Below are 26,890 nucleotides of genomic sequence, written 5' to 3'. Positions count from 1 at the left end.
TGTCGTAATGGTCTCAAATCTGCGGGACAACTATAAACATCTTGTGGTAGAATCAATCATAAGATTATAGTCATAGGAGGAAGATTTGGTAATTTAGTTCATGAATGGTCTATGCGCCTTGTTCCTGAAAAGGAAGGAGAGTATACATAAAGGCATCAGGGTGGATTCCATTAGTTGATTGACAGCATGGGATGGCACAACTATCAGTCTGGCTTGAGATCATGCTAGAGTATGGACATCACACCCTTACACATCATACACAAGAGCCCCTAAACCACAGATGAAGATCATCCCTGCTTCCTGATATTGCTGGACCTCTCAGCTTCCTTCAACACAGGCACCCTTAAGTCTCAAATGGGATTTACCAGCAATCTCCTTCAATAGTTCCCCTGCTACCTTTCCAACTGATACCAGTTTGTTCAGAAGGACACCTTCAGCCCTCAAACTATCCCTATCGATGGCAGAGTCCCCTAGGGCTCCACATGACTCCTGTCATCTTCAACATTTACATGGAGGCACTTATGGCCAGTTGCAGCAAGCATTTTTCTCCTCGCAAATGGGCCGATTTGCAAATTCGGTCCGTTTGCAATCGCAAAAAAATGCTTTTGTCATGCATCAAACCCTATTTTGCAATTCGGTAACCTCTTATCGAATCGCAAAATGGGTTTGCAATTCGCTATTTAGAGGGGCGTGTTTAGGGCGTCCCTTCCAAATAACGAATCCTAACGGTATGCATGAATGTTTTGTGACCGTGAATGCGTTCGCAAAACATTCACATTTTACCACCTGCTTCAAGTAGGTGTTAAGACATTCGCAAATGGGAACGGGTTCCCCTTTGAGAATGTTTGTAAAAGCATTTTTAAGAGCAGGCAGTGGTCCCATGGACCACTGCCTGCTCTTTAAAAATGAAAAGAATACTTTGCATTTTACTTTTTGTAAAGCATCTTCACGCACATGCATCAAAGCTTTTTGCGATCGCAAACGGTGCGAATTGCAAAAATCGGCCATTTGCGATCGCAAAACCAGCTTTTGGGATGCATCAAGGGTGAAGGCCCGCGCAATTTGAGAATTTGCAAATATTTGCGAGATCTCAAATTGCGATTGCATTTAAGGAATCGCATTTTGCGATTCCTTAAATGCAATGCAGGAAACGTTTTAAAAATAGCGATTTCGCAATTAGGGGAAGCAAATTACCATGAGGTTGAACCTCATGGTAATTTGCGAAAACTTTGAAAAATGCACTTTTGTGCATTTTTCAAAGTTTTATGTTGTGCACAGATTAATTTCAGGGGTGCAACAGGGTGTCCTTTGGACACCCCTGCACCCTTGAAATCGCATTCTCAATTTGCGATTCGCTAATTGCTAATCGCAAATTGAGAATGTCTTACCATTCATTCCTTTCTAGGCCCATAGGAATGAATGGGGAGGTATTTCTTAATTGCGACTCGCAATTTGCGAGACGCAATTAAAGAATGTTTAGAATTTGCAAATTTTTCAGCGATTTCTTCATGCATAGGCTTTTGCGATTTCTTAATTGCGATTCCTTAAAAATCGCAATTCAGAAATCGCAAAAGCCAACAATGATGCATGTGCCTGCTTGTTTTCCTTTAAGGAAAAAGGGCTGCTTTACAAAAACAAAAAAATTGCTTTATTTAAAAGAAATCACAGACATGGTGGTCTGCTGATCTCAGCACGCCACCATCTCTGTGATTTTTGCTATTCCTAGGGGGTCGCAAATTGCATCCTACCTCATTAATATTCATGAGGTAGGTCATTTGCGACCCCTTAGGATTCGCAGAAAGTGTACCGCACACTTTCATGCATGCTGTTTGGCAATTCCCTAATTGCGAATCTCAAAGATTCGCAATTAGGGAATCGCAAACATTTTTTTATGCCTCTGGCCCTTAGTGCCATACTCACTTTTAACACCATTAGGATTCACCTTTATGCCGATGATGCACAGCTTTACTTCAAAGTTTTCCCTGCTTCAGACCATCAATGCCTCAAACATTGCATGGATGTCATCCAGACATGGATGTCCAGCGCCAACATGAAGCTCAATCAGGCCAAGACAAAATTCCTGTTATTTGCCAGGAACAATAAACAAGGAACAGTACAACCTGGCTCAATGAGACATGAACCTTGAAGTCTTTGAGATCTAAATTTGACCAAATGCCAAATCACATGAATTTGCCATGGACACCAGCCTTACTCTCAAGAAACACATTGCCAATACAAACATTAGCACAGCCAATAGGTCTCGCCTCTGTGAGAGCTATTGGTTTGGTTTACTGTGGATGTGTTGTACAGCACTGTGATTGTACAGTATGTTTAAAGTTTTATTCATGGAACAGCCATTATACTTTTGTTATTTATTAATGAGCAAAGTTATGAGCTTTGAATTAAAATGTGAAATGCAAGGAAAGTTTTAACACAAACAATAGCTGACTTAAAACCATATTATGATATAGTGAGAACTGCACTTTTTATAGGGTTTGTGGTACTTAATATAGACTATGGGATGGGTAGTGGCAGGTAGTAAGTAAGGTGGGAATGAGTAGTATAATAGTAAATATGCATTGTGTTTAGTGGAAAGGACTGTTTAGTTTTAAGTTATGAAATAACTTAATTTGAATTTCTAGAAATGATGCAAATGTATTAACAGACACGTTTAAAAAAGATTAATACAATTTCCCCTGTAACATAGCAAGTGAAGAGAGGTGGGAAGCACATTTTCTTATCTCAAAAGAAACGGGTGTGCATCACAGGCAAGCAGTTCCCCAAATGTGTTAGCATGTGTGCTTGAGCGAAGAAGGAATGCTATTTGTTTTTAAAAGCATAGCAAAAGTTTGCCCTTTAAGCTTGTTTTTTTTGCACAGAAAAAAAGTTTATAATAAAACTAAGGTTGTGGTTGAGGTGCAGTCGCAAATATTGTTTTAAGCTGTCCCACTTAACAAATGGAAGGCAGCATTGTCCAAGGTGTAATAAAGGTAAATTTAAAGCTGAATGTGAATGTTTCCCCCATTGTTGCTGTTTGGACACCTGTAAGCTATAAGTGATGGGTAACATTTTCCGATGTACCTTGCACACACACCATGTGTTTTGTGTAGCAACAACTATTGTTTAAAGCTGTTTAACAAAAGAATTGAAAGACAGCACTGTTCGAGGGGAATACCAATGATGGCACATTTACAAAGAGCTAGCACCTCCGCTGCGTCATTTTTTTTTGACACAATAGCGGGGCATTCTCTACTCCACATTGCCCCATATTTACAAACCAACACATTGAGCCAAATGCGTCAATTTTTGTAGGCCTGCGTCATATTATACCTGCGCTAGAACAGACTGTGCCACGCAGTGTTTAATCAATCAATCAATCAATGAATCAATGCATTTATAAAGCGCTCTACCTACCCGTGAGGGTCTCAAGGCGCTGGTGGGGGTGAGGGGAAGAGGGGGGGTTGCCGCTACTGATCGAAGAGCCAGGTCTTGAGAAGTCTTCTGAAGGCTAGCAGGTCCTGGGTCTGTCGTAGGTTGGTAGGGAGAGTGTTCCAGGTCTTGGCGGCGAAGTAGGAGAAGGATCTGCCGCTGGCTTTCCGGAAGCTAGGGACCGTGGCGAGGGCAAGGTTGGCAGAGCGGAGGCTGCGGGTGGGGGCGTAGAAGCCGAGTCGGTCGTTGAGGTATGCTGGTCCTGCGTTGTGTAGGGCTTTGTGTGCGTTGAGGAGTAGTTTGAAGGTGATCCTCTTGTCGACGGGGAGCCAGTGCAGGCTTCTTAGGTGATGTGTGATGTGGCTACGTCGGGGGACGTCGAGGATCAGTCGTGCCGAGGCGTTCTGGATGCGTTGCAGCCGTCTCCGGAGCTTGGTTGTTGTTCCTGCGTAGAGTGCATTCCCATAGTCCAGTCTGCTGGTGACGAGGGCCTGGGTGACGGCTTTTCTTGTGTCGGGGGGATCCATTTGAAGATCTTGCGGAGAATTCGGAGGGTGTTGAAGCAGGACGCGGAGACGGCGTTGACCTGCTTGGTCATGGAAAGGGCGGAGTCGAGGATGATCCCCAGGTTGCGTGCGTGGTCGGTGGGTTCTGGGGCTGTTCCTAGCGATGTTGGCCACCAGGAGTCGTCCCAGGCTGATGGGGGGGTGGAGGGGGGTTGGCGAGGATGAGGACCTCCGTCTTGTCTGAATTCAGCTTGAGCCTGCTGTCCTTCATCCATTCAGCGACGGCTTTCATTCCTCTGTGGAGGTTGGTTTTGGTGGTGTGGGGGTCTTTGGTGAGGGATATGATCAGCTGGGTGTCGTCGGCGTAGGAGAGGATGTTGAGGTTATGTTGTCGTGCGACGTGGGCGAGTGGTGCCATGCAGATGTTGAACAGTGTCGGGCTGAGGGAGGATCCCTGTGGGACGCTGCAGATGATCTCGGTGGTTTTGGAGAGGAAGGGTGGGGGCGGACGCTCTGGTTTCTGCCGGAGAGGAAGGATGTGGTCCAGGCCAGGGCCTTCTCTTGAATTCCGGCGTCGTGGAGGCGTGCTGTTAGGGTGCGGTGGCAGACCGTGTCGAAGGCTGCTAACAGGTCCAGAAGGATGAGGGCGGCTGTTTCTCCTTTGTCCATCAGGATCCTGATGTCGTCTGTGGCGGCGATGAGGGCGGTCTCGGTGCTTTGGTTGCTGCGGAAGCCGGACTGGGATGGGTCCAGGATGTTGTTGTCTTCGAGGTAGCGGGTCAGCTGTCTGTTGACAATCTTTTCCGTGACTTTCGCCGGGAAAGGGAGTAGGGAGATGGGCCGGAAGTTCTCGAGGTTGTTGGGGTCGGTCTTGGGGGTTTCTTCAGTAGGGCGTTGATCTCGGCGTGCTTCCAGCTTTCCGGGAAGGTTGCTGTCTTGAAGGAGGTGTTGATTGTTTTCCGGAGGTGGGGTGCGATGACTGAGCTGGCTTTGTTGAAAACGTGGTGAGGGCATGGGTCGGATGGGGATCCGGAGTGGATGGATTCCATGGTCTTGATGATGTCTTCGTCGCTGACGTTGGACCAGGTGGTCAGGCGACTGGTGTGGGTGGAGGTCGTAGGGGTGGTGATCTCGACAGTGGGTGTGAGGGTGTCAGAGTTGAAGCTGTCGTGGATGTCGGTGATCTTGCGGTGAAAGAAGGAGGCCAGTGAGTCGCACAGGTCTTGTGATGGTGGGATGTCGTTGGTGTTGGAGCTGGTGTTGGAGAGTTCTTTCACGATGCTGAAGAGCTCTTTGGTGTTGTGTGCGTTGTTGTCTAGGCGGTCCTTGAAGGCGGTTCTCTTGGTGGTCCTGATGAGTTGGTGGTGTCTGCGGGTGGCGTTTTTGTGGGCTGTGTAGCTCTCTGGAGTTCGGTCGCGGAGCTATTTCTTATCCAGCTTCCGACAGGTGTGCTTGGAGGTCCGGAGGTCTTCGGTGAACCATGCGGCTTTCTTGTTGGTGTGGTTGGTAGCGGAGGTCTTGAGTGGGGTGAGGGTGTCGGCGCAGTCGCTGATCCACTGTTTGAGGTTGGTGGCAGCGGTGTTAGGGTTGGTGGGGTCGGCGGGTGGTCTCAGGGCGAGGGTGGTGGTCAGTTGGTCCTTGGTGACCTTGCCTCAGCAGCGGTGTGGTAGCTGTTGGGTGTGGTGGTGTGTGGTGGGTTTCTTGAAGGTGAAGTGGACGCATCTGTGGTCGGTCCAGTGGGGTTCGGAGGTGTAGTTGAAGGAGACGTGGGGACTTGCGGAGAAGATGGGGTCCAGTGTGTGTCCAGCTGCTTGGGTGGGTGTCGTCATGAGCTGTTTGAGGCCGAGGTTGGCGAGGTTGTCGATCAGGGCGATGGAGTTGGCGTCGTTGTCGTTCGCGAGGTGGAAGTTCAGGTCCCCGAGGAGGATGTAGTCCGTGGAGGCGAGGGCGTGGGTGCTGATGAGGTCGGTGATGGTGTCGCTGAACTGTGATCGGGGTCCGGGTGGTCTGTAGATGAGTGTTCCTCTGAGGGTGGTGTTTGGGTCGGTATGGATCTGGAAGTGCATGTGCTCGGCGGCGGAGATGGGGTCGTCGGTGTTGGTCGAGACTCTGAGGGTGTCCTTGTGGATGATGGCGATTCCCCCTCCTACTCCATGATCCGGTCTCTGCGGGAGATCTTTTAGCCCTCAGGGATGGCTATGGCAATGTCTGGTGCCGAGGCGGCGTTCAGCCAGGTCTCCGTCAGGAAGGTGACGTCGGGGGTGGTTGAGTCTAGGAGGTCCCAGAGTTCGATGGCGTGCTTGTGAGCGGAGCGGGTGTTGAGGAGGATGCAACGGAGGTGGTTGGGTTCTTTGGTTGATGGTTTGACGGGTCGGATGCTGGTGAAGCTGCAGTTCCAGGCCCTTGGGTGTGCTTCGGGGTGGCCCGGCAGCAGGAGTGGTCTCGTCCGGCGTTGAGTGCGTGGAGGGTGCTGGGGTCGTAGTGCAGACTGGTGTTGTGGCGGCTTTGGTGTCCAAGGGTTCTTGCGCTGGGCGCGATCCGTGCGCAGACGGGCTTGCCTTTGGCTTGCAATCGGCGCATCCGCTGCGCGTACTGTCAGCAGTCGCCATTTAAGGCGGGGGGAGGAGGCAGGAGCGAGGGGGCGTGGCCACGGGGAAGCGGCGGGAAAAAGAACCCAGTGGTACAGAAGGCAAGAGGGGAGTGGAGGGGGTGGGGGGTGGCAGAGGTTTCTGCCAGAAAGTACAGAAAACGATGTGGCAGGAACAACAGTCGAAAACAGTGGCAAAATTACAGGCAAGAAATAGTGCAAACAACAACCCACAAGTGGAGCGCTGGTGAGGCTCAGGGGGCTCGAACCCTGCAGGAGGCAGCGGCGGATGGAGCGCGATCAGCGGGATTAGAAGCGGCACAGGGAGTGACTCGGCCCTTGGGCAAGGTCGAGATCAATGCCGACCCTGCATAATGTATGCAGGGTCGGCATTACCTTGTAAAAACCCACTTAGATCTGATGCAGTCAAGTTTCCAAGTTTGCACTGCAACGCTCTAAGCCTGAAATGCGTAAAAATTCCTACTCCTCCTTCAACCCAGGCATAGGAATTGATGCAGTGGCTTTACAAGTGGAATCTCCTCTGTGTTTTGAAGCACTGCTGCTGTTGTGTCAGTCTTATGACCAACTACATCAATGCGCCACATTTGGGCCCACAGATGTGTCAGTATTTCTAACGCATCCATGGATCCTTACGCCATGGAGCCCTGTACTGTAAATATAGAGCAGCCATGGCGTCATACGGTTATTTGACGCAGGTGCAAGACATCTGACTCATCGCTGGCACAACGCAGCAATGCATCAGTTCTTGTAAATATGCCCGTGGTTGAGGTGCAGTTGCAAATATTTCTTAAAGCTGTCCCACTTAACAAATGAAAGGCATCATCATCCGAGTTGGAATAACGTTAAATTTAAAGGTGAAGACAAATGTTGGCCCCCTGGTCGCATTTTGGACACCTATCAGCTGAAATAAGTGAAGGGTAACATTTTTCTGGGTACCCTGCACATAACCATTGTCTTTGCAGTCACAACTATTGTTTAAAGCTGTCTAACAAAAGAATTGAAAGACAGTAATATTCGAGGGGAATAAAACTTAGTTTGTGGTTGAAGGGCAGTCGAGATATTGTTTAAAGCTGTCTAACTAAACAATTCAAAGGTAAGGTTGTTCAATGGGAATAATAATACTTAGGTCGTGGTTGAGATGCTGTCACAAATATTGATTAAAGCAGTATAACTTAACAAATAATAGACAGCATAGTCCAAGGTGGAATAAAAGTAAATTTAAAGCTAAAAAAAAGCCCTCACATGCAAAGTCCCTTTAGTTTGAGATCAGAAAATATGTTTCCCATGTTGCCTTCACTTGCAATGTTAAAAGGGTTAAGGGGGCTGAATTATTCTGTCTTCTACATGTACACATTAGCCAATTTGCACCACAATCACAATAAGTTGTGGCACAGCTGGGACTTCTTGAATGGGGTTCCTCAGCTTCAAAGGCCACAGCTCTGCACATAACAAAACACACAGCAATGTGGGGTCTCATTATCTGCAGATCAATGGCCTTTGAAGATGGGGAACCCATGAAGATCCTGTAAAATGGATGAATGAAAATTATTATTAGTTGTAATTATGTAGCAGAGGTGAACCAACAATGAAATGCAATCACTGAGGGGAAAGAAGGGATTACACTAGTTCTAGGGAACATGTTATTTTTTTAATATACAGATGCTGTATAGTATACAGTTTACTTTTTGGTTTAGCATGTGTTTTCTCTAGACATGTCACTGCATAGAGGATATACTGATTAAGGTCAGTTTGACCTTACATCATATTAAAAACACTGTGGAAACACTGCTCACCTAGCTGAACAACAAATTAAAAGAATAAAGACAGGAATAAGAACAAGTAGGCATGCCCAAGGTCCAAGCATGAAATGATTATTGATTTTTTTAAATGTCAGTAAAAAATAGTCCGCAAGTACAGATACAAAACATCTCATTCTGCTCAAAACATACTTTCTGCTAGATAGGAGGTTACAGCCAGATTCATCAAGCGAAATGCGCTCGCAAAAGGGCCAGATTCTGAGAATCTGGCCCTTTGCGAGAGCAATTTTTGCATTTGGGATTCATCATCCTAAATGCAAAAATCGCTAATAAAGAATTCGCAAATTTGCGAGGATTAGCAGTTAAGGAATCTCTATTAGAGATTCCTTAAATGCTATTCATGAAACATTTGAAAATTGCGAAATCGCAATTTAGGACCGCTATTTACCACAAAGTCAAACCTCGTGGTAAATAGCGAAAACCGAGAAAAATGCATTTTGAATGCATTTTTCTAAGTTGCATGTTACACACACACGTGTCCTTTGGACATGTGTGTGCACAACATCAGTGTAAATTCACATTTCAGGGGTGCTACAGGGTGTCCTTTGGACACCCCTGCACCCTCGAAATCGCATCCTTATTTGCGATTAGCAAATTGCTAATCGCAAATAAGGAATAACTCCCCATTCATTCCTATGGGCCTGTGGCCCATAGGAATGAATGGGGAGTTATTCCTTATTTGCGATTAGCAATTTGCTAATCGCAAATAAGGAACATGTAGGAATCGCAATATTTTTTGCAATTCCTACATCAATCCCGTTTTGCAAGTCCTTAATAGCGATTCCTTATGAATCGCTATTAAAGACTCGCAAAACGGGTCTTTGATGAATCTGGGGGTTAGTGCCTTAAGATCCCATCTCAGGTGCCTCAAGATCCCATCTCAGGTGCCTCTTAGTCTGTTTCTTAGGCTTGGTGCTTCTTAACGATTTGATAGCAGAGCAAAAGCTTTGCTTGTTTCTCTCTACCAGTGCCCGGGGAAGATGCCGGAACGTGTGGTTTGGTCTGAGGGACGACCCATTAATCAGCTTATGGGGGATGTTTGGCCAAGGCAAACACACAGGAAACGTTCACCATTATAGAGCGACTGGTTAACACACAATGGCACATTTATGATTCCTAATTGCTCCTCAATCGTTTATATCTATATCATAACCTTCAATAAAAAAATCAATTGCGGAAGAGAGAGATGTATCGGAATGGAAAGGCCTAGAACTGAACACAATTTGCCTTAAACAAACCAATCATTCACCTATCAGGTGAAAGGGGGCTGTACAATGGAGCGATAAAGCATCTGGTGTTCAGAAAACAATCGCTGTCCATCAGCATCATCTTAGAGATCACCTCTCCAATGTGACTATCATTAAAATTCCCTAAAAAATTAAACGATTCACTGTTCAAAGTTTAGGGATTGACTGCTTCCTTTCATTTGTCTTTGGGAAGAAAAGTGATATTGCTCACAGAAAAATATTGCATTTCCATTTCTACTGATTTTAAGTAATGCCAGTATAGACGGAGGTATTATAAGTTAATGAACAACCCAGTTGGCCAATTTTATGCTCAACGTTTGAGAAAAAGTTTTGTATACCCCCACGTGCAAATAATTCCTCTTAAGTACTACAAACACGTAGAGACCTTTGGTTCTCTAACGTGTGTGATGCTTGGCCAATCCTGGCTTTTTGGTTTACATAATTGTGCATTACAATAATATTAGTTGTGTATTTGTTGGTAAAGTTAGTGGTCTGAGTGTCAAGTTACAAAGTGAAGTGCGCACAGAGGACAGGATGCACTGAACCTATGAAGTCTGAAGAAGGACTACTTTCAGTCTCTGGAATTAATCTGGATGTCAGAAGACTGCAAAAGTAAACATTTAGAGTGATGGAAAATGGCGCCTTGAAGCAGCAGCGTTGCCTTAGGTAACGTATACTAACTGTTCTGTTTCTGATTCAGATAATGGCTACAAGATGAAAAACAATGGTCACCCGGTTTAGAATCGCAGGAAATTATCTGAATTTTACAATCAACAGCCTCAATAGTTTATCATTGACTGAATATCAATAGAAAGTACAAGAACAAAGAGCCTAGCAGGCACATACTGTGGAATTTGAATCAGCTTAAATTTATTTTCGACCAGGCTGTAGAAAATCTAAGAAAAAGGGTCCTCAAATAGTTCGAGCAGCTTACATACTCAAGAATAGAAAAGCTGTAGAGCTCAATTTATACAATATTTACTTCCAGCTTAAGCTTTTGCAGGCATGCTGACAAATGGCCACAATTTTTTCTATTCATATTTTTTTCCTTAGCAATAATTTACCTGTTCTATGAAAGCCATCAGAACAAAGCTGTTAACCCATTATTTGAAGGCTCATGCCGATGATTTTTAATACAAACTGTTCATTTACTCTGCTCCTGGCATAGCATGTGGGACGGTGAGGATTCAGGTACACCTAGTGGCATTCCTAAGCATTGATCCTGAGATAATGTGTGTTTACTGGTTTAACCCTTATAGCTAAGTCTCACAAATAATAGTGCTTACCACATTACAATGGACAGACAGAATGTACGCTTGCAGCAATCTCCTCCCAACACATATCTAAGAGTAGCAGTGCTAAAGATGTAGAGTCAGCCTTAGTTTTGTCTGCAATAACATTGCCACTACAATATATACATTACATATTTTTATTAAACCAAAATCGCCAATATTCTTCACTAACTAAATTCATCTGATACTGTTGTATACCACATGTTGGTCTGCAGTCATTCCATGCTGATCAGTTACTATAAGTGTACATTTGCACCCACTGTATATTAACAATTGCATAATTAATAATTAAAGTAAAGCTTAGGTTCAGGATATCATTCAACTGTGCCGGATAAGCTATTCTGCTACCCATAAAGCAATCATTTATTCTAAGCATGTGAAAAATTGTAAACCAGTGTTGCATTTCTTTATTTCACAACCCTGTATTTATTTTTTTCAGGCTGATTTCTGGTGGGGGTTCACATTATGGAGAAGGTAGAATGGTAAGAGAAAAGGAACAAGCCTGTGTAGAATCTTTCACCAGATAGTGGTCTTAGCATCATCTCACATGCACCGCCTCGAGTGGAGAGGTGGCAGAGAAGTTTCTGCTAGGTCTAACATGGGAGGCGTACATCCATGACTGGAAGCCTTAACAGATGTAAAGAAAACACTACTCAACTAACCTGCCTGATATAGTCCCCTATGCAAAAAACTCAAAACAAATATTAAAATGTTGCATATGCAAAATGGTGGACCAAACACAAGAACAATATCAAGAAAACGCCTACAACATTACTTGTGGGACTGGGTTAGCCACAGTGAAAGAGAGCATAATTAAGGATTTCTAGATGCCGAGATATGTGCAGCATACACAATACTCCATGAATATGATGCATAGCCTCTCCTAGTGCTACACTAACCACCTCCTTAAGGAAGTGAAGTATTCCATGAACAGTTAGGTCTTAATGGTAGAATCTCTTATTTTCTGGTCCAATTGGTAGCAGTAACATTAAGTTACATTATCATGAAACTATCTACCTCCGGAAATTACCCTCCCAACCACGCTTCTATGGTGAGAATTGTGATTTGCTTCTGGCAGGGGTGCGAATCATGGGAGCTCTCAGGATATGGATGAAAACTATTTCCTCACATCTGCCTCTCCCCTGTGTTTTTATATGGGAACCATCAGACTGTGTTGAACACTCTTCCTACTTTACTCATATGTGGGATTTGGCATGATCATGCTTGTTTTTTAATATCAGAAACTATAGGGAAAACAAGGATTCCCTGCTCCTTCCCATTAGCTATATCTCTCCCTGCCTTTATTAGGTCTAGAGTGTTCTAATCAAATAGAGATCTAATACTAGCGAAAAGGCAAATCACTCAGCATTGATAACAGGCAAGCAGGGAAACATATATAATATGGTTGCAGGAAGTTTAAACAAGCATTGGCATAGCCAATAGGTCTCACCTTTGGGACCTTCTAATTGTTTAGCCATGCAACAGTTGATGTTTTTGCACCAAGGATATTGTGCTGCAAAAATGAATACTTACAAGGTCCCAAAAGCGAGACCTATTGGCTATGCCAATGCTTGTTTGAGAGGGTGGGCTGATAAAGGTGGGTGGTATCTTTTTATATTTTGCAGAACAGGGATAGCTAGCAGCTTTATAAGAAAGCAATTTAATTAACTGTCATGCACTGGCTTTAAAAATTGCATTTTATGTATGTTCTTACTGCCTTTTCTGTAATTCACTGCTAAAGACCGCTGTCATTCTCTGTGCTGGGTTGAAGTAAAATTGCTCTGGTCTAGCGTGCTACTTGCCACAAAGCGCTTCAATGCCTCATCAGGGTTAGTAAGCGCTAAATACATGCAATTACAATTGCATTTTTTCCACTATCCTTTGGCTCATTTGGGTGATATTTGCACCCAACTTTGCACCGCTGAGGATGCCCCCCACGTGCAGCCAGGAAGGAACCTTGGCATCCTGCTATAAACTTGCATTTCACTTGACATTTAACTGGGCTTCCTTCGCGTGAAAGGTATTGAAAGGGGGGGGGGGGTGCGGCTGGGAGGATCGCCTCCGGGTGCTCGAAGTGTTCCACTGAGTGCGCGCGATGTGTGCACACAGAGCAACCCGGCCCCTACCGGCAGGCAGCCACTGAAGATAGGAACATGGGCTCCTGCCAAGCTGACAAATGGAAGCCAATTCAACATCCTTCTCTGGCTTGCAGCAAATAATTTAGAGCCTCCTTCAGTCAACAGACAATCCAAACAGAAATCCGTGTTATTTCCCCCAAAACACCATGCACGCAGGGGAAGCATGATGTGAGGAGAATGTCACACTGGGGCGGGAAAGTATTGTAAAACTACGTTGGCGGGTCAGCTGCAGGTGTGCAAATAAACACAAACAAAGATGCCTGAACTACGACGGACACTTTGCGGGGTTCGCTGCAGATAAATCCCTGAAGCTATAAAATGACCGTTTACCACCCTTTTTCAGGTTTCTTAAACAACTTTTATTTATAGCAGGGATTCTCCACTGGTGGAACTATGACAACGTGTGTTTTGGGACGAAGGTTGGAGAGTGCATGTTCGAAAGGCTTATTCGAAGTCTCCCAGCTCAGTCACCTGCTTTGACAGATAAAAAACCGGGGAACCACGAAAATATTCATAAACACAATTAGATGTATACATGTAGCAGAACATAGTAACAGTCCTGACTCATTTCGAGCTCTCTTGCTTTTAGAACTAGTATCTCGTTAAAACAAGCGCACGCGCCATCCTCTCCCCCGTCTTACTCTAAGACACACGCAAGATTGTATTACCTTATTGGAAGATGCATTTTGAGATGATGATAAAGGTATACGTTTCTAAGAGAAGAGGTACCCGATAGAACAGTTAGGTTGTCACTCACTGCCAGGCATTGGAGCTGGTTCACTGATCATACACTGTGGCCAATCCTAAAGCTTCTTGCCTGTGCCGCCCGAAAGCTTCTGAAAGGTGTGAACGAACACAACTGTTACCTTCGGATTGCACAGGATCTCTTTTACCCCCCTTTTCAGTATAACTTGGGTCCAACATAAAGATAGGTTTGACCTATTGGTCGCAATGCCAGGATTAAAGTTCGCTGGCGCCAGACAGATCCAAATACTGACAACAGAAATGCATACAAGTGCACGGCGCCAAGCATTATTATGAACCGCGGCGTTTCAGCTAACAAATATATCGCCAGAATTACTACCTGCAAAGTATCACTCTGCCAGAATCATCACCGTTCTACTCAATAATATCAAATCTGAATTGCTCTATTGGCTAAAAGTATCCCTTTACAATTGTTGTGATTAACATCCAATGGGAATTGGTTGGTCAAAAAATGTTCAATCACAATTACAGCATCCTTAAAGAACATACCTTCTGACTTACTGTGCGGAAAAAAAACCCGCACTAGATTGAATGTGACAGTTAAGAATATCCCATCAGAGATGAATAGAACGAGGCATGTTGTGGATTGCAGTTTAAAACTGGGCAGACTGCTTGATTTAAACGTAAAAACACCACGCAAACATCAGAGATCAGAGACAAGTGCAAGGAAAAACAAGCGCGCGCGCCTTGCGATGAAAGTAAAAAAAAACATGTTTGGAGAGGAGGACACAGTAGGGGGAGGGGAGAGAGGGGGGCCTGCGCCTGATTCCCTTGCGGGAGTGAGCAGGAACCATCTGTTAATTACCATCAGATGGTTTCAAAGCTCGCTCCCGCAAGGGACTCGCCAAACGTGCACGCCTTGCCATTGAAAGCAATGCAAATCGTACACGTTTTTGGCAGAAAAAGGGAATTGATTACTAAAGGTCTCCTCCTCTGCAGCGCATGCACGCTGCGTAGGCAAGACAAAAATGAGCAGATCCAGAAAGCACCTTATTACATAGGAAGGTACAGAGAGGTCAAACGTCACTGGACTTTGCAAGGGCACAGAAAGGTATACTATCTACCATAGCAGATGCACAAGAGAAAGTGCCAACGTCTCCAAGGGCAACACGGATGGGGAGACTGGAGCTGCATGAGCAATGGGAGCAAAGAAATTAAACAGTAGATGAACCGTAGCGGCGCACTCAGCCCCGCTATCTATTAAGATTTTGAATTGCTGCTGCGGGGGTGGTGTCTCCCTGTTTTGATCCTTTCCCCCATTCTCCCCCTCTCATACAAACATCACTAAACTGTGGCTCTATTCCAAACAGTCTCAATAGGAGCCCGGTCAGACGGGCCAACACGCTAGCGAAATGGGAATGTATATGCAGGGCTTTAAGTGGACCGGGTTCCTCCAGGTCTCAAACGCTTTAGTAATTAAAAACAGGCATTGGAATGGATCCCTATCAGGCCCGACATTCATGTCCTTAATTTTACTGGTTAAAACACAGGCGATTTCTGAACAACGAATGTAAAAAACATTGAGGTAATTCATGTCAGTGGTTTAGTTCCTGTTTAAATTTCACATGCTTTTTTGAATTTTGTACTACATAACTGTGTTTCCAGGATGTCACGTTTTTTTCGTGCTGCACATAACTCTTGTATAGTGCATACTTTGAACTGGTAACCTCACGGTTTTTATAACAGGCCACAAGTAAAACCTCTACAGTTGATGCTGAAGGCACTGTGAGTTTCTCACAGTGAATACAGGGTCATCGAGTTATTGGCCTCTATGCAGAGTCTAGAGACAACCACTGACAAAGCCAATAGTCCTCACTGGGTTTGGGTGTATGTCAGTTGTTGTGTTATATAGTTGGATGTAATAACAGAAAGCACAGAGAGGACCCAAAATACCGGTCAGGTGACACACTGTAGAACTCATAGAAATGTATTTAAATTTTGAGCCATGCCTATAGACCACATCCCTTTTAGACACCCTCCACTTTTTTCATGTCACTTAACGCCTTAACCGTGGCGCGGGCGTCCTAAAGGGTGGGCGGGGCCGCATTGGACGTGCACAGCACCAGGGAGGTAGCTCGTGCGACGTCCAACGGCAGGAGGGAAGGGGTTAAAGCCCTGTGTACGTGTCTTACTAAAGTTAGCATGGTTAAGGGAGTAGACAATCAGTTTTGCCCTTTATGTTATAAATAAAGAAAACTGACAGGATGTCCATGTTCTTAAGATCGTGGTTATGAGAATCAATAAAAATATGTTTTAAAAAACAGATTAAAATTCTAAAACACATTTTACGCATCAATCATTTGATTTAAAATTGGTCACTTAGAGCTATGCGTGTCTTATTAGCACTATTGTCATGATGGAAATTAGCCTGAAGACTTAATCCCATAGGTCTAATGCTCCTCAATTATCGTTTTTCATAGTTTAACTAATGCTTCTCTTCAGAATTATACAGCCAGAGATTAACCGCTTTGCTGCGTGCACGATTTCCATGCTGTGCGGGATAATTCCATGTGTGCGCAAATCGGACAACCCCTGGCCGTCCGACGCACACGCCCACCTTGACGTCGGACGGCCGGGGGCCATCCGACACATGGAAGAAGTTAAAAGAAGCCTCTACACAAAACTTAGGCTGGGAGTCGTACCAGTCCTAGCCTGCACAGCAAAATGGCATGCAAATAAGGAATCTCCGGGCTGCACACCATACACAAAAACTCTGATTTGCTCTGCCCTTTGTTCTGGAAGCAAAGTGTAAGGTATTGTAAAGAAGCTATGATCCTGTATTGTTGGACTGATACAGCCAGTATTTTCCTTCCAGTAGTCTCATATTTTTCTGGTATGGAGATTAGTGAGATATTGCTAACAATAGTTCCCTTTTTAAACCTGAGAAGTGCTCTGACCGACCAATTATCTGATTAATCAATTGTATACTTTACTTTAAAGCTATGTACTCTAACCAAATTGCATTGCACTGTTTTTAATTAATTGTATGACCTTTTAGCTGAAACATTACATTTTATTTGATTTGATCTCCAAATGAAAGATTATTGATATATCAACATTTCCCACAGGCTGCTAATGTACACTGTCACCAAAGCTCCAGATTTGGCTGTTTTGAGGTTTAGAGCTCCTGTGTGACATGGCCTCCTACCACATGCTTCTATCTTTTTTCTTTCATTTATCACTGGGGTATTCGAGGTAGAGCCCAATATAAGTTGCTTAAGGCGGTGTCTGCATGTACATTGTGCTTGATATACTGGTTGAGCTGTGGCTCTCAGACAGATATTCCTTACTAAGAGAAACGCTTCAGTTTTCAAAGTCCAAAGGGGATATGGTTTTAGATATGCCAGCACCTAAGTGGCATTTCTCTGAAGTCCTTAGATGGTGAATACAGCTCAAGGAAGTAGGTATGAACTAGGAACACATTACAAGCCATTATGCAAACTAAGCATCAAATACTTTTCATGCAAATCACTCCACGTCTTTGGCTCACTTTTCAAGAGACAACATACCCATAAAACTAAACAACGTATCTTGATTCCCACAACTGTCATCCACAAAGGAGAACGCTCGCCTTTATCTACCCTTTCATTTGGTTTGACTGTAATTCTCCCTTCCTTTCCCCATTTCCCTTCTTGATACAGGATTTAAGAATATGAACGAAATGTACTGAAATCCAATACATAATATTTCTTGTCAGTTAAACCAGGAAACAATGTGCAGCTTTTTGTGTTTTTTTACATTTTATTTGAATTAATCAGCATCATCTGTTATTACTTATGATCGGAGTGCATCAGACCGTACCTCCTTCGTTGTCCTTGCCATCAGTGCAGAGTGTTTCCATGGCGACATCACAGCCTGCTCCCCGCCACCCTGGTTGACAGACACAATGCCAACCATTTTGATCCAAGGCACACCTGCCATTGCTGTTGCACAAGCCTGGGCACCCCTCTGTCAGAACAGGAAACCAAGAGAATATCATGTCAATTAAGTGCTATGTTGATTTAATGTCATATGAACAAATGCATAACATTGACTATTAACAGGCCCTTATAGAAGCAGAAATACTGTAAATGCACATGAATGTAAATCAGTCAGAATACCGAATGAATCTAATTTGTTAAGCAGAAAAAGTAAGGCATTGCAAGATGTACCACACATCTGTACAGAATAGCACAAAATTCAATAATGTCTTCAGACTAGACAAAATGAAAATTGTTCTTTCTTTGTCAAAGCAACAAGGGAACAAAGCAAAACAGAACTGGAGTGCAGAATTAAGAAATTGTTGTGACCAAAGTAGCAATCTCTACTATGCCTATGTAATGATTAGTATTAAAAATTTATGTTAAAATACCTTGTTGCGAATTGTGGATCCGAATTTAATAATGAGACTGTTTTTTGCTGCTCAGTAGAGAAATAATTAGAGGTGGATTGTTGAAAAGCCAAGGTATATCCATGTGAAATTACAGTGCTTTTAATTTGAAAAAAAACGTGCACAAAGTATAGGCCAGTGGACAGACTACACTTTATGCCCAAAGTACATTCCTTTTTACAGAATAAGCAAAGCCTGGGAAACTGTGAAGCAGATCAACATCTATTCTAACAGACAGTGGGGTTCAGGCTGCAAACGGATGGGACAGGACTGACAGGATTTCCAACTAAATGTAACGGCTGTGCAGATTCGATTACTTAGGACAGACATAAATGATACACTATAAGGACCACAATAAAACATTGAGTGAATCAACAAAAAACACGATTGTGACGTGCTTCAAGACAAATAGCAGAGTGATCTTTTTGTGTGACAGTCTCCCTACACCTTTTATGCTTTTACCTTTATATCCCATCTTGTCTGCTTTTATTGAGCAAGAAGGGAAAATTTGGGAAAACATTAAAATAATTTAATATATGATGTTTATAATTCTTAAAATGGCTTCATTTTAAAAATACATTTAAAATAGAAAATAAAAATCTCTGGTGCTGAAAATATGGCATTTCACCACATGGTAGCCCGTATCATGACGACACGTTACATAAATATGGCAAAAACTTTGCCCCTGTCTAATTGTACAGACACTCACAAAAGCAGTCCTTTGATTCCATCTCTTTAGGAATTGGAGGAGAGACATGATCATGAGGGCGACAATATGTTGTATCAATGTACAAGTCAAAATATATTAAAAAATGTATTACTTAATACACACAAATATATTTTTGGTGTTAAAAGAACTAAGATAGAAGGGTTGCCAGTAAGATGAAGCTTAAGTTAGATGTCATAACAGCTGAAAAGTAAATGTATCACAAGTCATCCTGTTCTATTTAAGTTTTTTCTAGCTTATAAATGCACAACAAATCTCAATTTCCATCCAAAAGAAGGTTAATATAGAGATTTGTAGCTGGAAATCCTTAACAGATGGGTCCCAATACACATATCCTTGGTAGGAGGTACTATCGTTAGAAATTCCTGTGAAAAACTAAACGTTTGGAGAAAACATTTGAAAATAATGTAAGACCATGTCTAAAGACCAAACTAGACAGTGAACTTCACGCTATCTATTTTGTAACTTGAAAAAAAGGATATCCGTTTTCCTTGATATTTTTTAGGTTCATTTTAGCATCTACTTCGGTTAATCACTATAAGAGTTGTGGAAAATGTTCTTTCCTGGATTAGAAGTTTTTGTAAAATATCCCTATGCTTGCTATGTCGTATATATGCATTGAAAAGTTTTTGTTATAAATTTTTAAAACAAACATGAAACATGGTTTCACACAGAGTTCAAAACATTTAGGAAAGAAAGGAATGCGAAGAAGCTCAGTACAGAAACACACATATGATCACTCTTTCTACAAATTAATAAAAAAATTGCACAAAAATGACAGCTTCTTTTATGCGCTAAGAGACACCAGAATTTGTTGCATGAAAATGCTAGAAATCATTTGTTGTTAAATAACAAATAACAAAACTGTTGCGGGTAACAAAAGTTATCAAAGCAGGCACTTATTCTTCTTCAACAGTAGTTGCCAGAATCAAACAGTTGTCCAGAAAACTACCAGCAAATCCTTTTCTGAACAGCCACACCATGGCGTATTTGCTTTGTTCAATCACAATGATACTTAGACGGCAATTGAGGCCTGTTCATTTCTCATAAATTTGTGGGCAACTAAAATCTCTGGGATTCCATAGCAACCAAAGTCAATGACCTTAAAATGGGTACCTATGTAATGTACTTCTATTAGTCAATACATTCAACACATTTCCATTTGCGTTCAGTTTCAATTTGTATGGCCTACTATAAAACTGCATTAGAGTCAAATAGTGTATCCCTCGTAATTCAAAATAGTGAAATTTGTGGTCAGGCTTAGCAAAATGGCCAGAGTCATCCTTTAATGGCAAAGTCCTGAGATGCCAACATTCTATTTTGCTGGATACACAAACAGCACTTTGAGCCATAGCAATATATATAAAAATCTGTATATACCGGCATATAAACACATAAAAGTGATGCATTCCTATACATGTATTATGTGTATATACATAGAGTACATAACATGTAACCATTATGTATGGTCCCATAACGCTTTATCATTTTATTGAGACATGATAAGCCACACGGACCAAAAGTTGTGATATTAGCAAAGGTCACCATAACACAAAATAGCATTATAAGACCATAATGTACATGTTAACAATTATGTATTTTATTATATTGCATGTGCAAACTATAGCTATTTTGTCCAAGCTTTCCATTTGCTGAAATCCATAATTTATGAGAATGTCGTCATGGGAAAATAACGCATGTGTATGAAAGGAACACAGTGACTCATCACTACTGCTTGGGGAGAGCAACACCAGAAAAAGTGTATGTGCATGTGAACAGGCCAAACAAAAGAACAATTAATATGACAGAAGTACACAAATTCACATGAAGGTACATATCCGTCATATGCCATGTGTCTCTACAGTTGCATTGTTTCTGCTTCCTCAAAAGTACCCAGCCAATCAGAAGGCACCTTTAAAACACATCCCATTATTCTCTGCTTGGTTTACATTTCAACGTAAACCATTGAAGAAGAAATAGGAAAGAAAAACATTAAATTCGGAAACTCGATTTCAAATGGTACACAATGGGTACATATAAATGCTCAACTGAGACCAAATACATGCTACTTTACTGAGGCCATTTTACATGCATGTGTATAATATTTCATACGTGTGAACCGACAACCCACTGCTCAAACACCTGTGGTGGTAAGTCTAGCTTTAACCATTGCACAAACACTGTGTGAACCCAAGTCAGTCTTGTACGCCAAAAGACAAATATACAATACAACACCGCGTACATTCAATACTCATGCAATGTTGTGACTTAGCCAGTTAAACAAGCACAAGCTATGATGAAAAGAAAAGTAGATGACCACCATATCAAGAATTAAACAAATAATAAAAATGTGACCCAAGCAGAGTAGCAGTGTTCAGTCATTGCCCCCCACCAGAAGTGTCTTTAAATGAAATTTCATCATTAAAGACTAGTTAGCAAAATCTAAGGCATGCATATTCAATTATACATGTGTATAGTTTCAAGAAGCAAAAGACATGTCGACCATACTAAGGTAAATGGGTGGAATAACAAAATGTGTATCGCATCTTACTCCTTAGTGAGTAAGTCTGTGGTTAACACTGGGGTAAAACAAGTTTAATACTGAACATGTATGAATATGAACTTATGTAATGGGTTCCAGTTAATTTTGTCAACCAGATGAAATTGAAGCAATGTTTATACATACATGCCGCCTTCTCATAAGAGCAAGGAGTACACATATTCAGTGAAATAAGCACAATCATGTAACAGCGCATGCATCCCATATTCAGTGAATATACATGTATTTAGTGAAGTATGATGATGTATTTACTACAGATAATGTATACGCATATATTCAGCTGTGTCAACAAAGGATTATGGATACAGTACCTTTGACTACCTTTTCCAAATAGTGAGCTTGAGAAATGAAAAGAAAGAAATAGACAAAGCATTTCAGACGTGCAGCATAGGTCCAAACCATCTGAGGCAACACATACATATACAGCTGCGGTCTCCAGAACAGAGGCCGCCATCATGCATCAAAGTTACAATGTAAGAAGAAGCAGTTCTGTTTCAAATTCCTGTCGACATGGTTCCATCAATACATAAGGTGGGGCGTCTTCTGATGAAGACCGTAACATCTAGTATCTGCGTAAGCTACCATTTTTAGAAGTCTTGCCACACGCTTCAGAAATTAAAATCAATTTAAGTAAGAGGCAATCTGATATTGTGTGTGTGCAACTTGTGACTAATTTCTGATTGTTACATTGAGAACACTAACTATACCACAGACAGCTGGTTGCCCTATAAGTTCAAATGTTTTTATGTGGGAGTATCTGAAGTTGCTTTGATCAGTACTATCTGGTCTTTTAAGAAGGAATAATTACTTCTGTGCACTCCGGCTTGTAAGTCCACATGGCAGCTTATGTAAAGCAGCGGGTTAAGATATGTATGGTTTGTTTATTCATGCTAACAACAGAGCTTCTGGAAAAGCTTGGATCCTAAAGCTTGCATATATTTAGGGCTCCAAGTATTATGACTTTTTCTATGTTTTCTGTATTTATAAACATTTATTGTTTCCATGTTTTCTTTGCATTTACTCATGTTTATTTTACTCTTATTGCCACTGCTCGGACTTCTGTTATATGCCAATTATGATAGTCAACTACTTTTGCCATCTCCCACTCACTGACTTTATGTTTGCTCACAGGGTCAATCATGAAATATTCATCAAGTGGGCTCTTTATGTATAAATTAAATAAAGGTTTTCTTTCTCTCGCAAGTATTCACAAACAATTCATTAGTGGTTAGAGTAGAAACCTTCAGATTGTAAGTGTGCCTGTGCCAATGTAATTCGCATACTATTAAGCGAATAGTATGTATTTTGAACACAAATGTTACTCACTTTTTAGGTTGTGTGTTAAGCAAGACCTTTTTGATTTTACTAAAAAGTATAGGTATAACATACTTACTTATAGAGGCTTTCAGCCAACCCTCTTCTTTCATAAGTATGTTATTGTCTCATTCATATTTTTCTTCTGCTCACCACAGTATGCATGATGATACAATGGGTCTGTTCACTTCAGTCATTGGCTGACTTTACTGTGAGAGTCAGCAATCCTCTCTTTTACAAGGCGCACATCCACACATACTGTAGTTCCATTGAGCGCAGAAACTACTATAGCAGTGTTTGTTTTTTGAGAACTAGAATATGCTTTTACTTTAAGCCAATGCTGCTTTGTAACGATTGATGTGGGCCCGCAGATTGCCCAACAGGTTTTCCAAAATCATGACAAAACAAATCAAACACTGACAAAGCCAATGAGGCTGACCACCCACTGGCTTTGCCAATGCTTGTTTAAATGTAGACCTCACCCAGTTCCTTTCACCTGGGAGCTATATTTTGGAGGACATGGCCACACGGTCTACTATTCAATGCCTCAGTTCTCGGTATCAACTTTGTCATAGCAGCTCTACAGCTATTGACACACCTGCACTGAGTGCTGCTGTGTTGCTAGAAAAAAAGTGTTATGTGTTATAGCAATGATATCTACTGTATAAAGATGTTCTTGTTTCCACAAATCGTCTAAAAATGCCAGATGTACACCAGGCCGAGTAAAATAGGCACTTGAACTCTCCAGTAGCAGTGCTAGATTTAGCAATATTAACCACTGGCTGCCCAAGATGCCAGGCAAATAGTAAATATTAGCAAGCATGCACTTTAAAATTTGCATTCTCTCTTACTAACAAAAGGACAAACACTCTCAGCAATACTCTATTCAATATGTCGAAAGTCCTTCATTTACAGATGGGTTTAAGCGTTTCCATGGAGAGCGTCTTCGTTTAACTGGCAAATTCTAGAGTGGTGCACCGTGGTAATAAAGGGAAGATTTCCTTGCTTAACAACCCTTTAAAAAGAAATTTGTTCTATCAAGTTTTCTATAGCAACATTCCACACGACTGAACCCTGTAGAAAACAGAAGAAGGCGATTCTTGATTGCAAACACGATATGTATTTAACTCGACGTATAAAAGTATTCTTGGCCCAGAGTTTGTCTTTGGTGCGTATTCTGCACCGTTATTGCAAGTTGGATCATTCTAGTCTCCAATTATACGCTTTCAAATAGTTCCCGCAAAGGCTGTTTAATGACCGCCATTAGCATCCTACTGAAGAAGCAAATAGGTATCATTCTTAGATTATTCATGTTGCAGTTCCAGTGGCTATGACAGACTGGCAATAATCTGTGAATAAGTATATATTAAACCCACTTATTCAAATCAGCGACTGTTTTAATCAGCTGGATCAGCATACACATTGATTTGATGTCCCTTAATTGGTACTCATGCCACTGTTTTATTACTGATTACCCTGTCGTAAAGGGTTTTATCAGTGACATAATTTTTAACACTGAATAACGACTCCATATTCTTAGCAGTTTCTTCTGGCCCTTTGTCAAATTTCGCTCACCTCCCATAATCTCCCAGTACTGTGCCGATAGCAAAGTATTTTAGGCACCCCCCGCTTCACAAGAACTATGTTTTCATTTTTGGGGACTGCATGCATACTAAAAAAACACATAGGTTTTGAAAACTAAGACCATTACAATATAAGATTCACAAAACAATGGCATATGTTATTTCAATGATAATTTATTTTACGAGATGTATAAAGTGCTATGTCCTTGAGAAAGACCATCAAAATACAACTGTAGTGACAACTGCTGGGGTATCACACCTCCTCTCAGCTCCATCCCCAGACAAGACAGCCATCCCAGTTCTAAACTTACTTGTCTAGCTGTTTTCTTCCTTACAACAGCATTCATAACTTTCACTACATTTAACAACATTGGCTGGCTGAAATCATCAACTCTTTCCGTATATCCATAGTCTTTTGATTGTTGTACAGAATTCGGTAAACCCCACTGCATTGAAACGCATATTTTAAGCCTCCAAAGGCAGAGGCCACTGATACAGATTAAAAAAGTATGCCACATTGCCAATTCATTTCCTGTGAGTAGATGAAACCATCATCAACGCTCCAATAGATAGCTTAGCAGAGGGGCTATTAAACGCTGGAATCGTGATATGTGTAAAGTGCATACCCGTAATTGCCTAACAAAGAGGGGGAAAAGACTAGTGATGCTGTTATCCACTCAATGGCACTTGTTTTCTGAAGCTCATAAAGAAAACAAGCCAATCAGAGCTCTAAGAATCAAACCCTGGACCAAGTAGCACCAGATCTCTGTGGTAGGTGCATTTATTTACACATGCTGTTGGCTCTAATAAAATGTTCTTAAGACAAACAATTGCATTAAAAGATAGTTTAAACTTTCTGATCAACAGAGAGGAAGTATATATGTTCCATTCGAGGTATCCATCACTATATTGCACTAGTGCATAGCAAAATCACAGAAAAGAGTAATGGTCTGGTGTCATCCTTTATTCCTGGGAACTAAACTTCTGCTGTAAGGTAGGAGAGAGCCCACTCCTGAACTATATGAATGGTCTTGGATTACTGCATGTTTTAAGCATGTCTCCATTTGATGATGACAAACCCATCAAGCAGATTACGCAGAAAGTTAGATCCCACCTGAGTCTTAAATCACCCAATGGAACAGAGCCTTATTTGTATTTGGGCTGTGACACTTATGAACGTTGCTTACCCTTTACGTTCAGAATGACAATGGTTTGTGGCAAGCTGTCGATCCAGAAAGGCTGGGCATTACCTGAAGCATTGAGCTTCTGTCCACGTGATTTTAGATCTGTCCAAACTCTGATGCACGTTGTTTTGTAGTTTTTTTGAAAATCTAAATAAATATTGAACACTAACAGTGTAAAGCCCTGGCTTCACAAGTTGTAGACCATTTGTTTACATGTGCAAGCATCACCTTCTCCATTGGCCTGTTACGCAGCGGTTTGTTTTCTACATTTTGCTATTACGATCAGGGCTCATCTTGCTAATTGATAGCCTTATTAGTCGTATTAAGAAAGTCCATTGCTTAATTATGTATTTTTTTCTATTTTGCTGTTTTTATATTGATATTTGCATAGGTTTGTCTTTAACCCCTTCGACGCTCATGACGAGCTCAGCTCGTCATGGAAATGCCATTCATTTCAATGGAAATTACATGGCAAGGATGGAAAAGGCCTTAGCATCCAAGTGGTTGGTTCATTTTAAAAGCTGTAAATTGAACTTCACCCACTGACACTGTTTTTGTGTGAGATGCTTGTGACTAGTGCATGGCCCTTGGGGGCACTGATCAGACAGAAAGACTGGTGTACTACAATAGTTACCACCAGGATCCATCACTTCCTCCAAATGTACGCTGAAACTACAGGACGGATGATCTCCTTTCTTTTTTTGCACCATAGCTATCAATAGGTTGGGATTTGAACCCTTTACCAAAGCGCCTACCACACAGTTTCCGAAGGCTTTCTTGTTAGTTTTCTTATTTTTTTAAAAATTTTAATGGCAAAGCAGTTGTAGAGCAGCTATGCCTCTAGGGTGGCTAAAGATTTAGAATCTCAACACTGGAAAAGCCGGATGAGCATTAACATTAAAGGGTCAATTTGCACAAAACATATTGCTTGGTGGCAAAGTTTGGGAACGCAGTAAATTATGTTTTACATCTGGGTATTTCAAGCCACCATGTACCGTGGCAGAATCGATTGTGCTGAGACTTAAACATGACAAGGTGAAGAAGGGAAAGAAAGCCTCGCCGGAGAGATTTTCTCTGTTTGCTCCTCAGCCGAGAGAGGCCCATTAAACAAGGATTTCCCAGAGGACTGACGCAATGGAGGAGCTGCATGAAGCCAAAGTGCAGACAACTGCAGGGCACTTGATTCATGAGCGCATCAGGCATTCAGCAGAGATGCCTTGGTTTCTGCTAATGTCGGAGGCATCCTGCATAGGAGCGTGTAAGTCAAACTGCTTCATTGTGGCCGCTGTTACGGTGAACGGAGGAGGAGCAGGCAAACAGGTCACACTGACATAAACATATGTTCCACCGT

The 26,890-nt window shown here is 42.1% G+C and overlaps 1 protein-coding gene across 2 annotated transcripts in view; it reads right to left on the bottom strand.

Annotated features, from left to right (window-relative positions):
- The window catches only part of TENM3 (teneurin transmembrane protein 3), a 1,441,545-nt gene that overhangs the window by 97,106 nt on the left and 1,317,549 nt on the right, over positions 1–26,890 (bottom strand). For both annotated transcript variants that reach the window (XM_078677989.1, XM_078677990.1), the window contains exon 16: positions 17,604–17,750. In XM_078677989.1, coding sequence (XP_078534115.1) covers positions 17,604–17,750 — 147 coding nt within the window. The remainder of the gene's footprint in view (positions 1–17,603; positions 17,751–26,890) is intronic.

Source organism: Lissotriton helveticus, chromosome 2_2 (genome assembly GCF_964261635.1).
Source record: "Lissotriton helveticus chromosome 2_2, aLisHel1.1, whole genome shotgun sequence".
Taxonomy (NCBI): Eukaryota; Metazoa; Chordata; class Amphibia; order Caudata; family Salamandridae; genus Lissotriton; species Lissotriton helveticus.
Note: the sequence above shows the minus strand (reverse complement) of the source record. Positions and strands in the feature narration are given on the sequence as shown.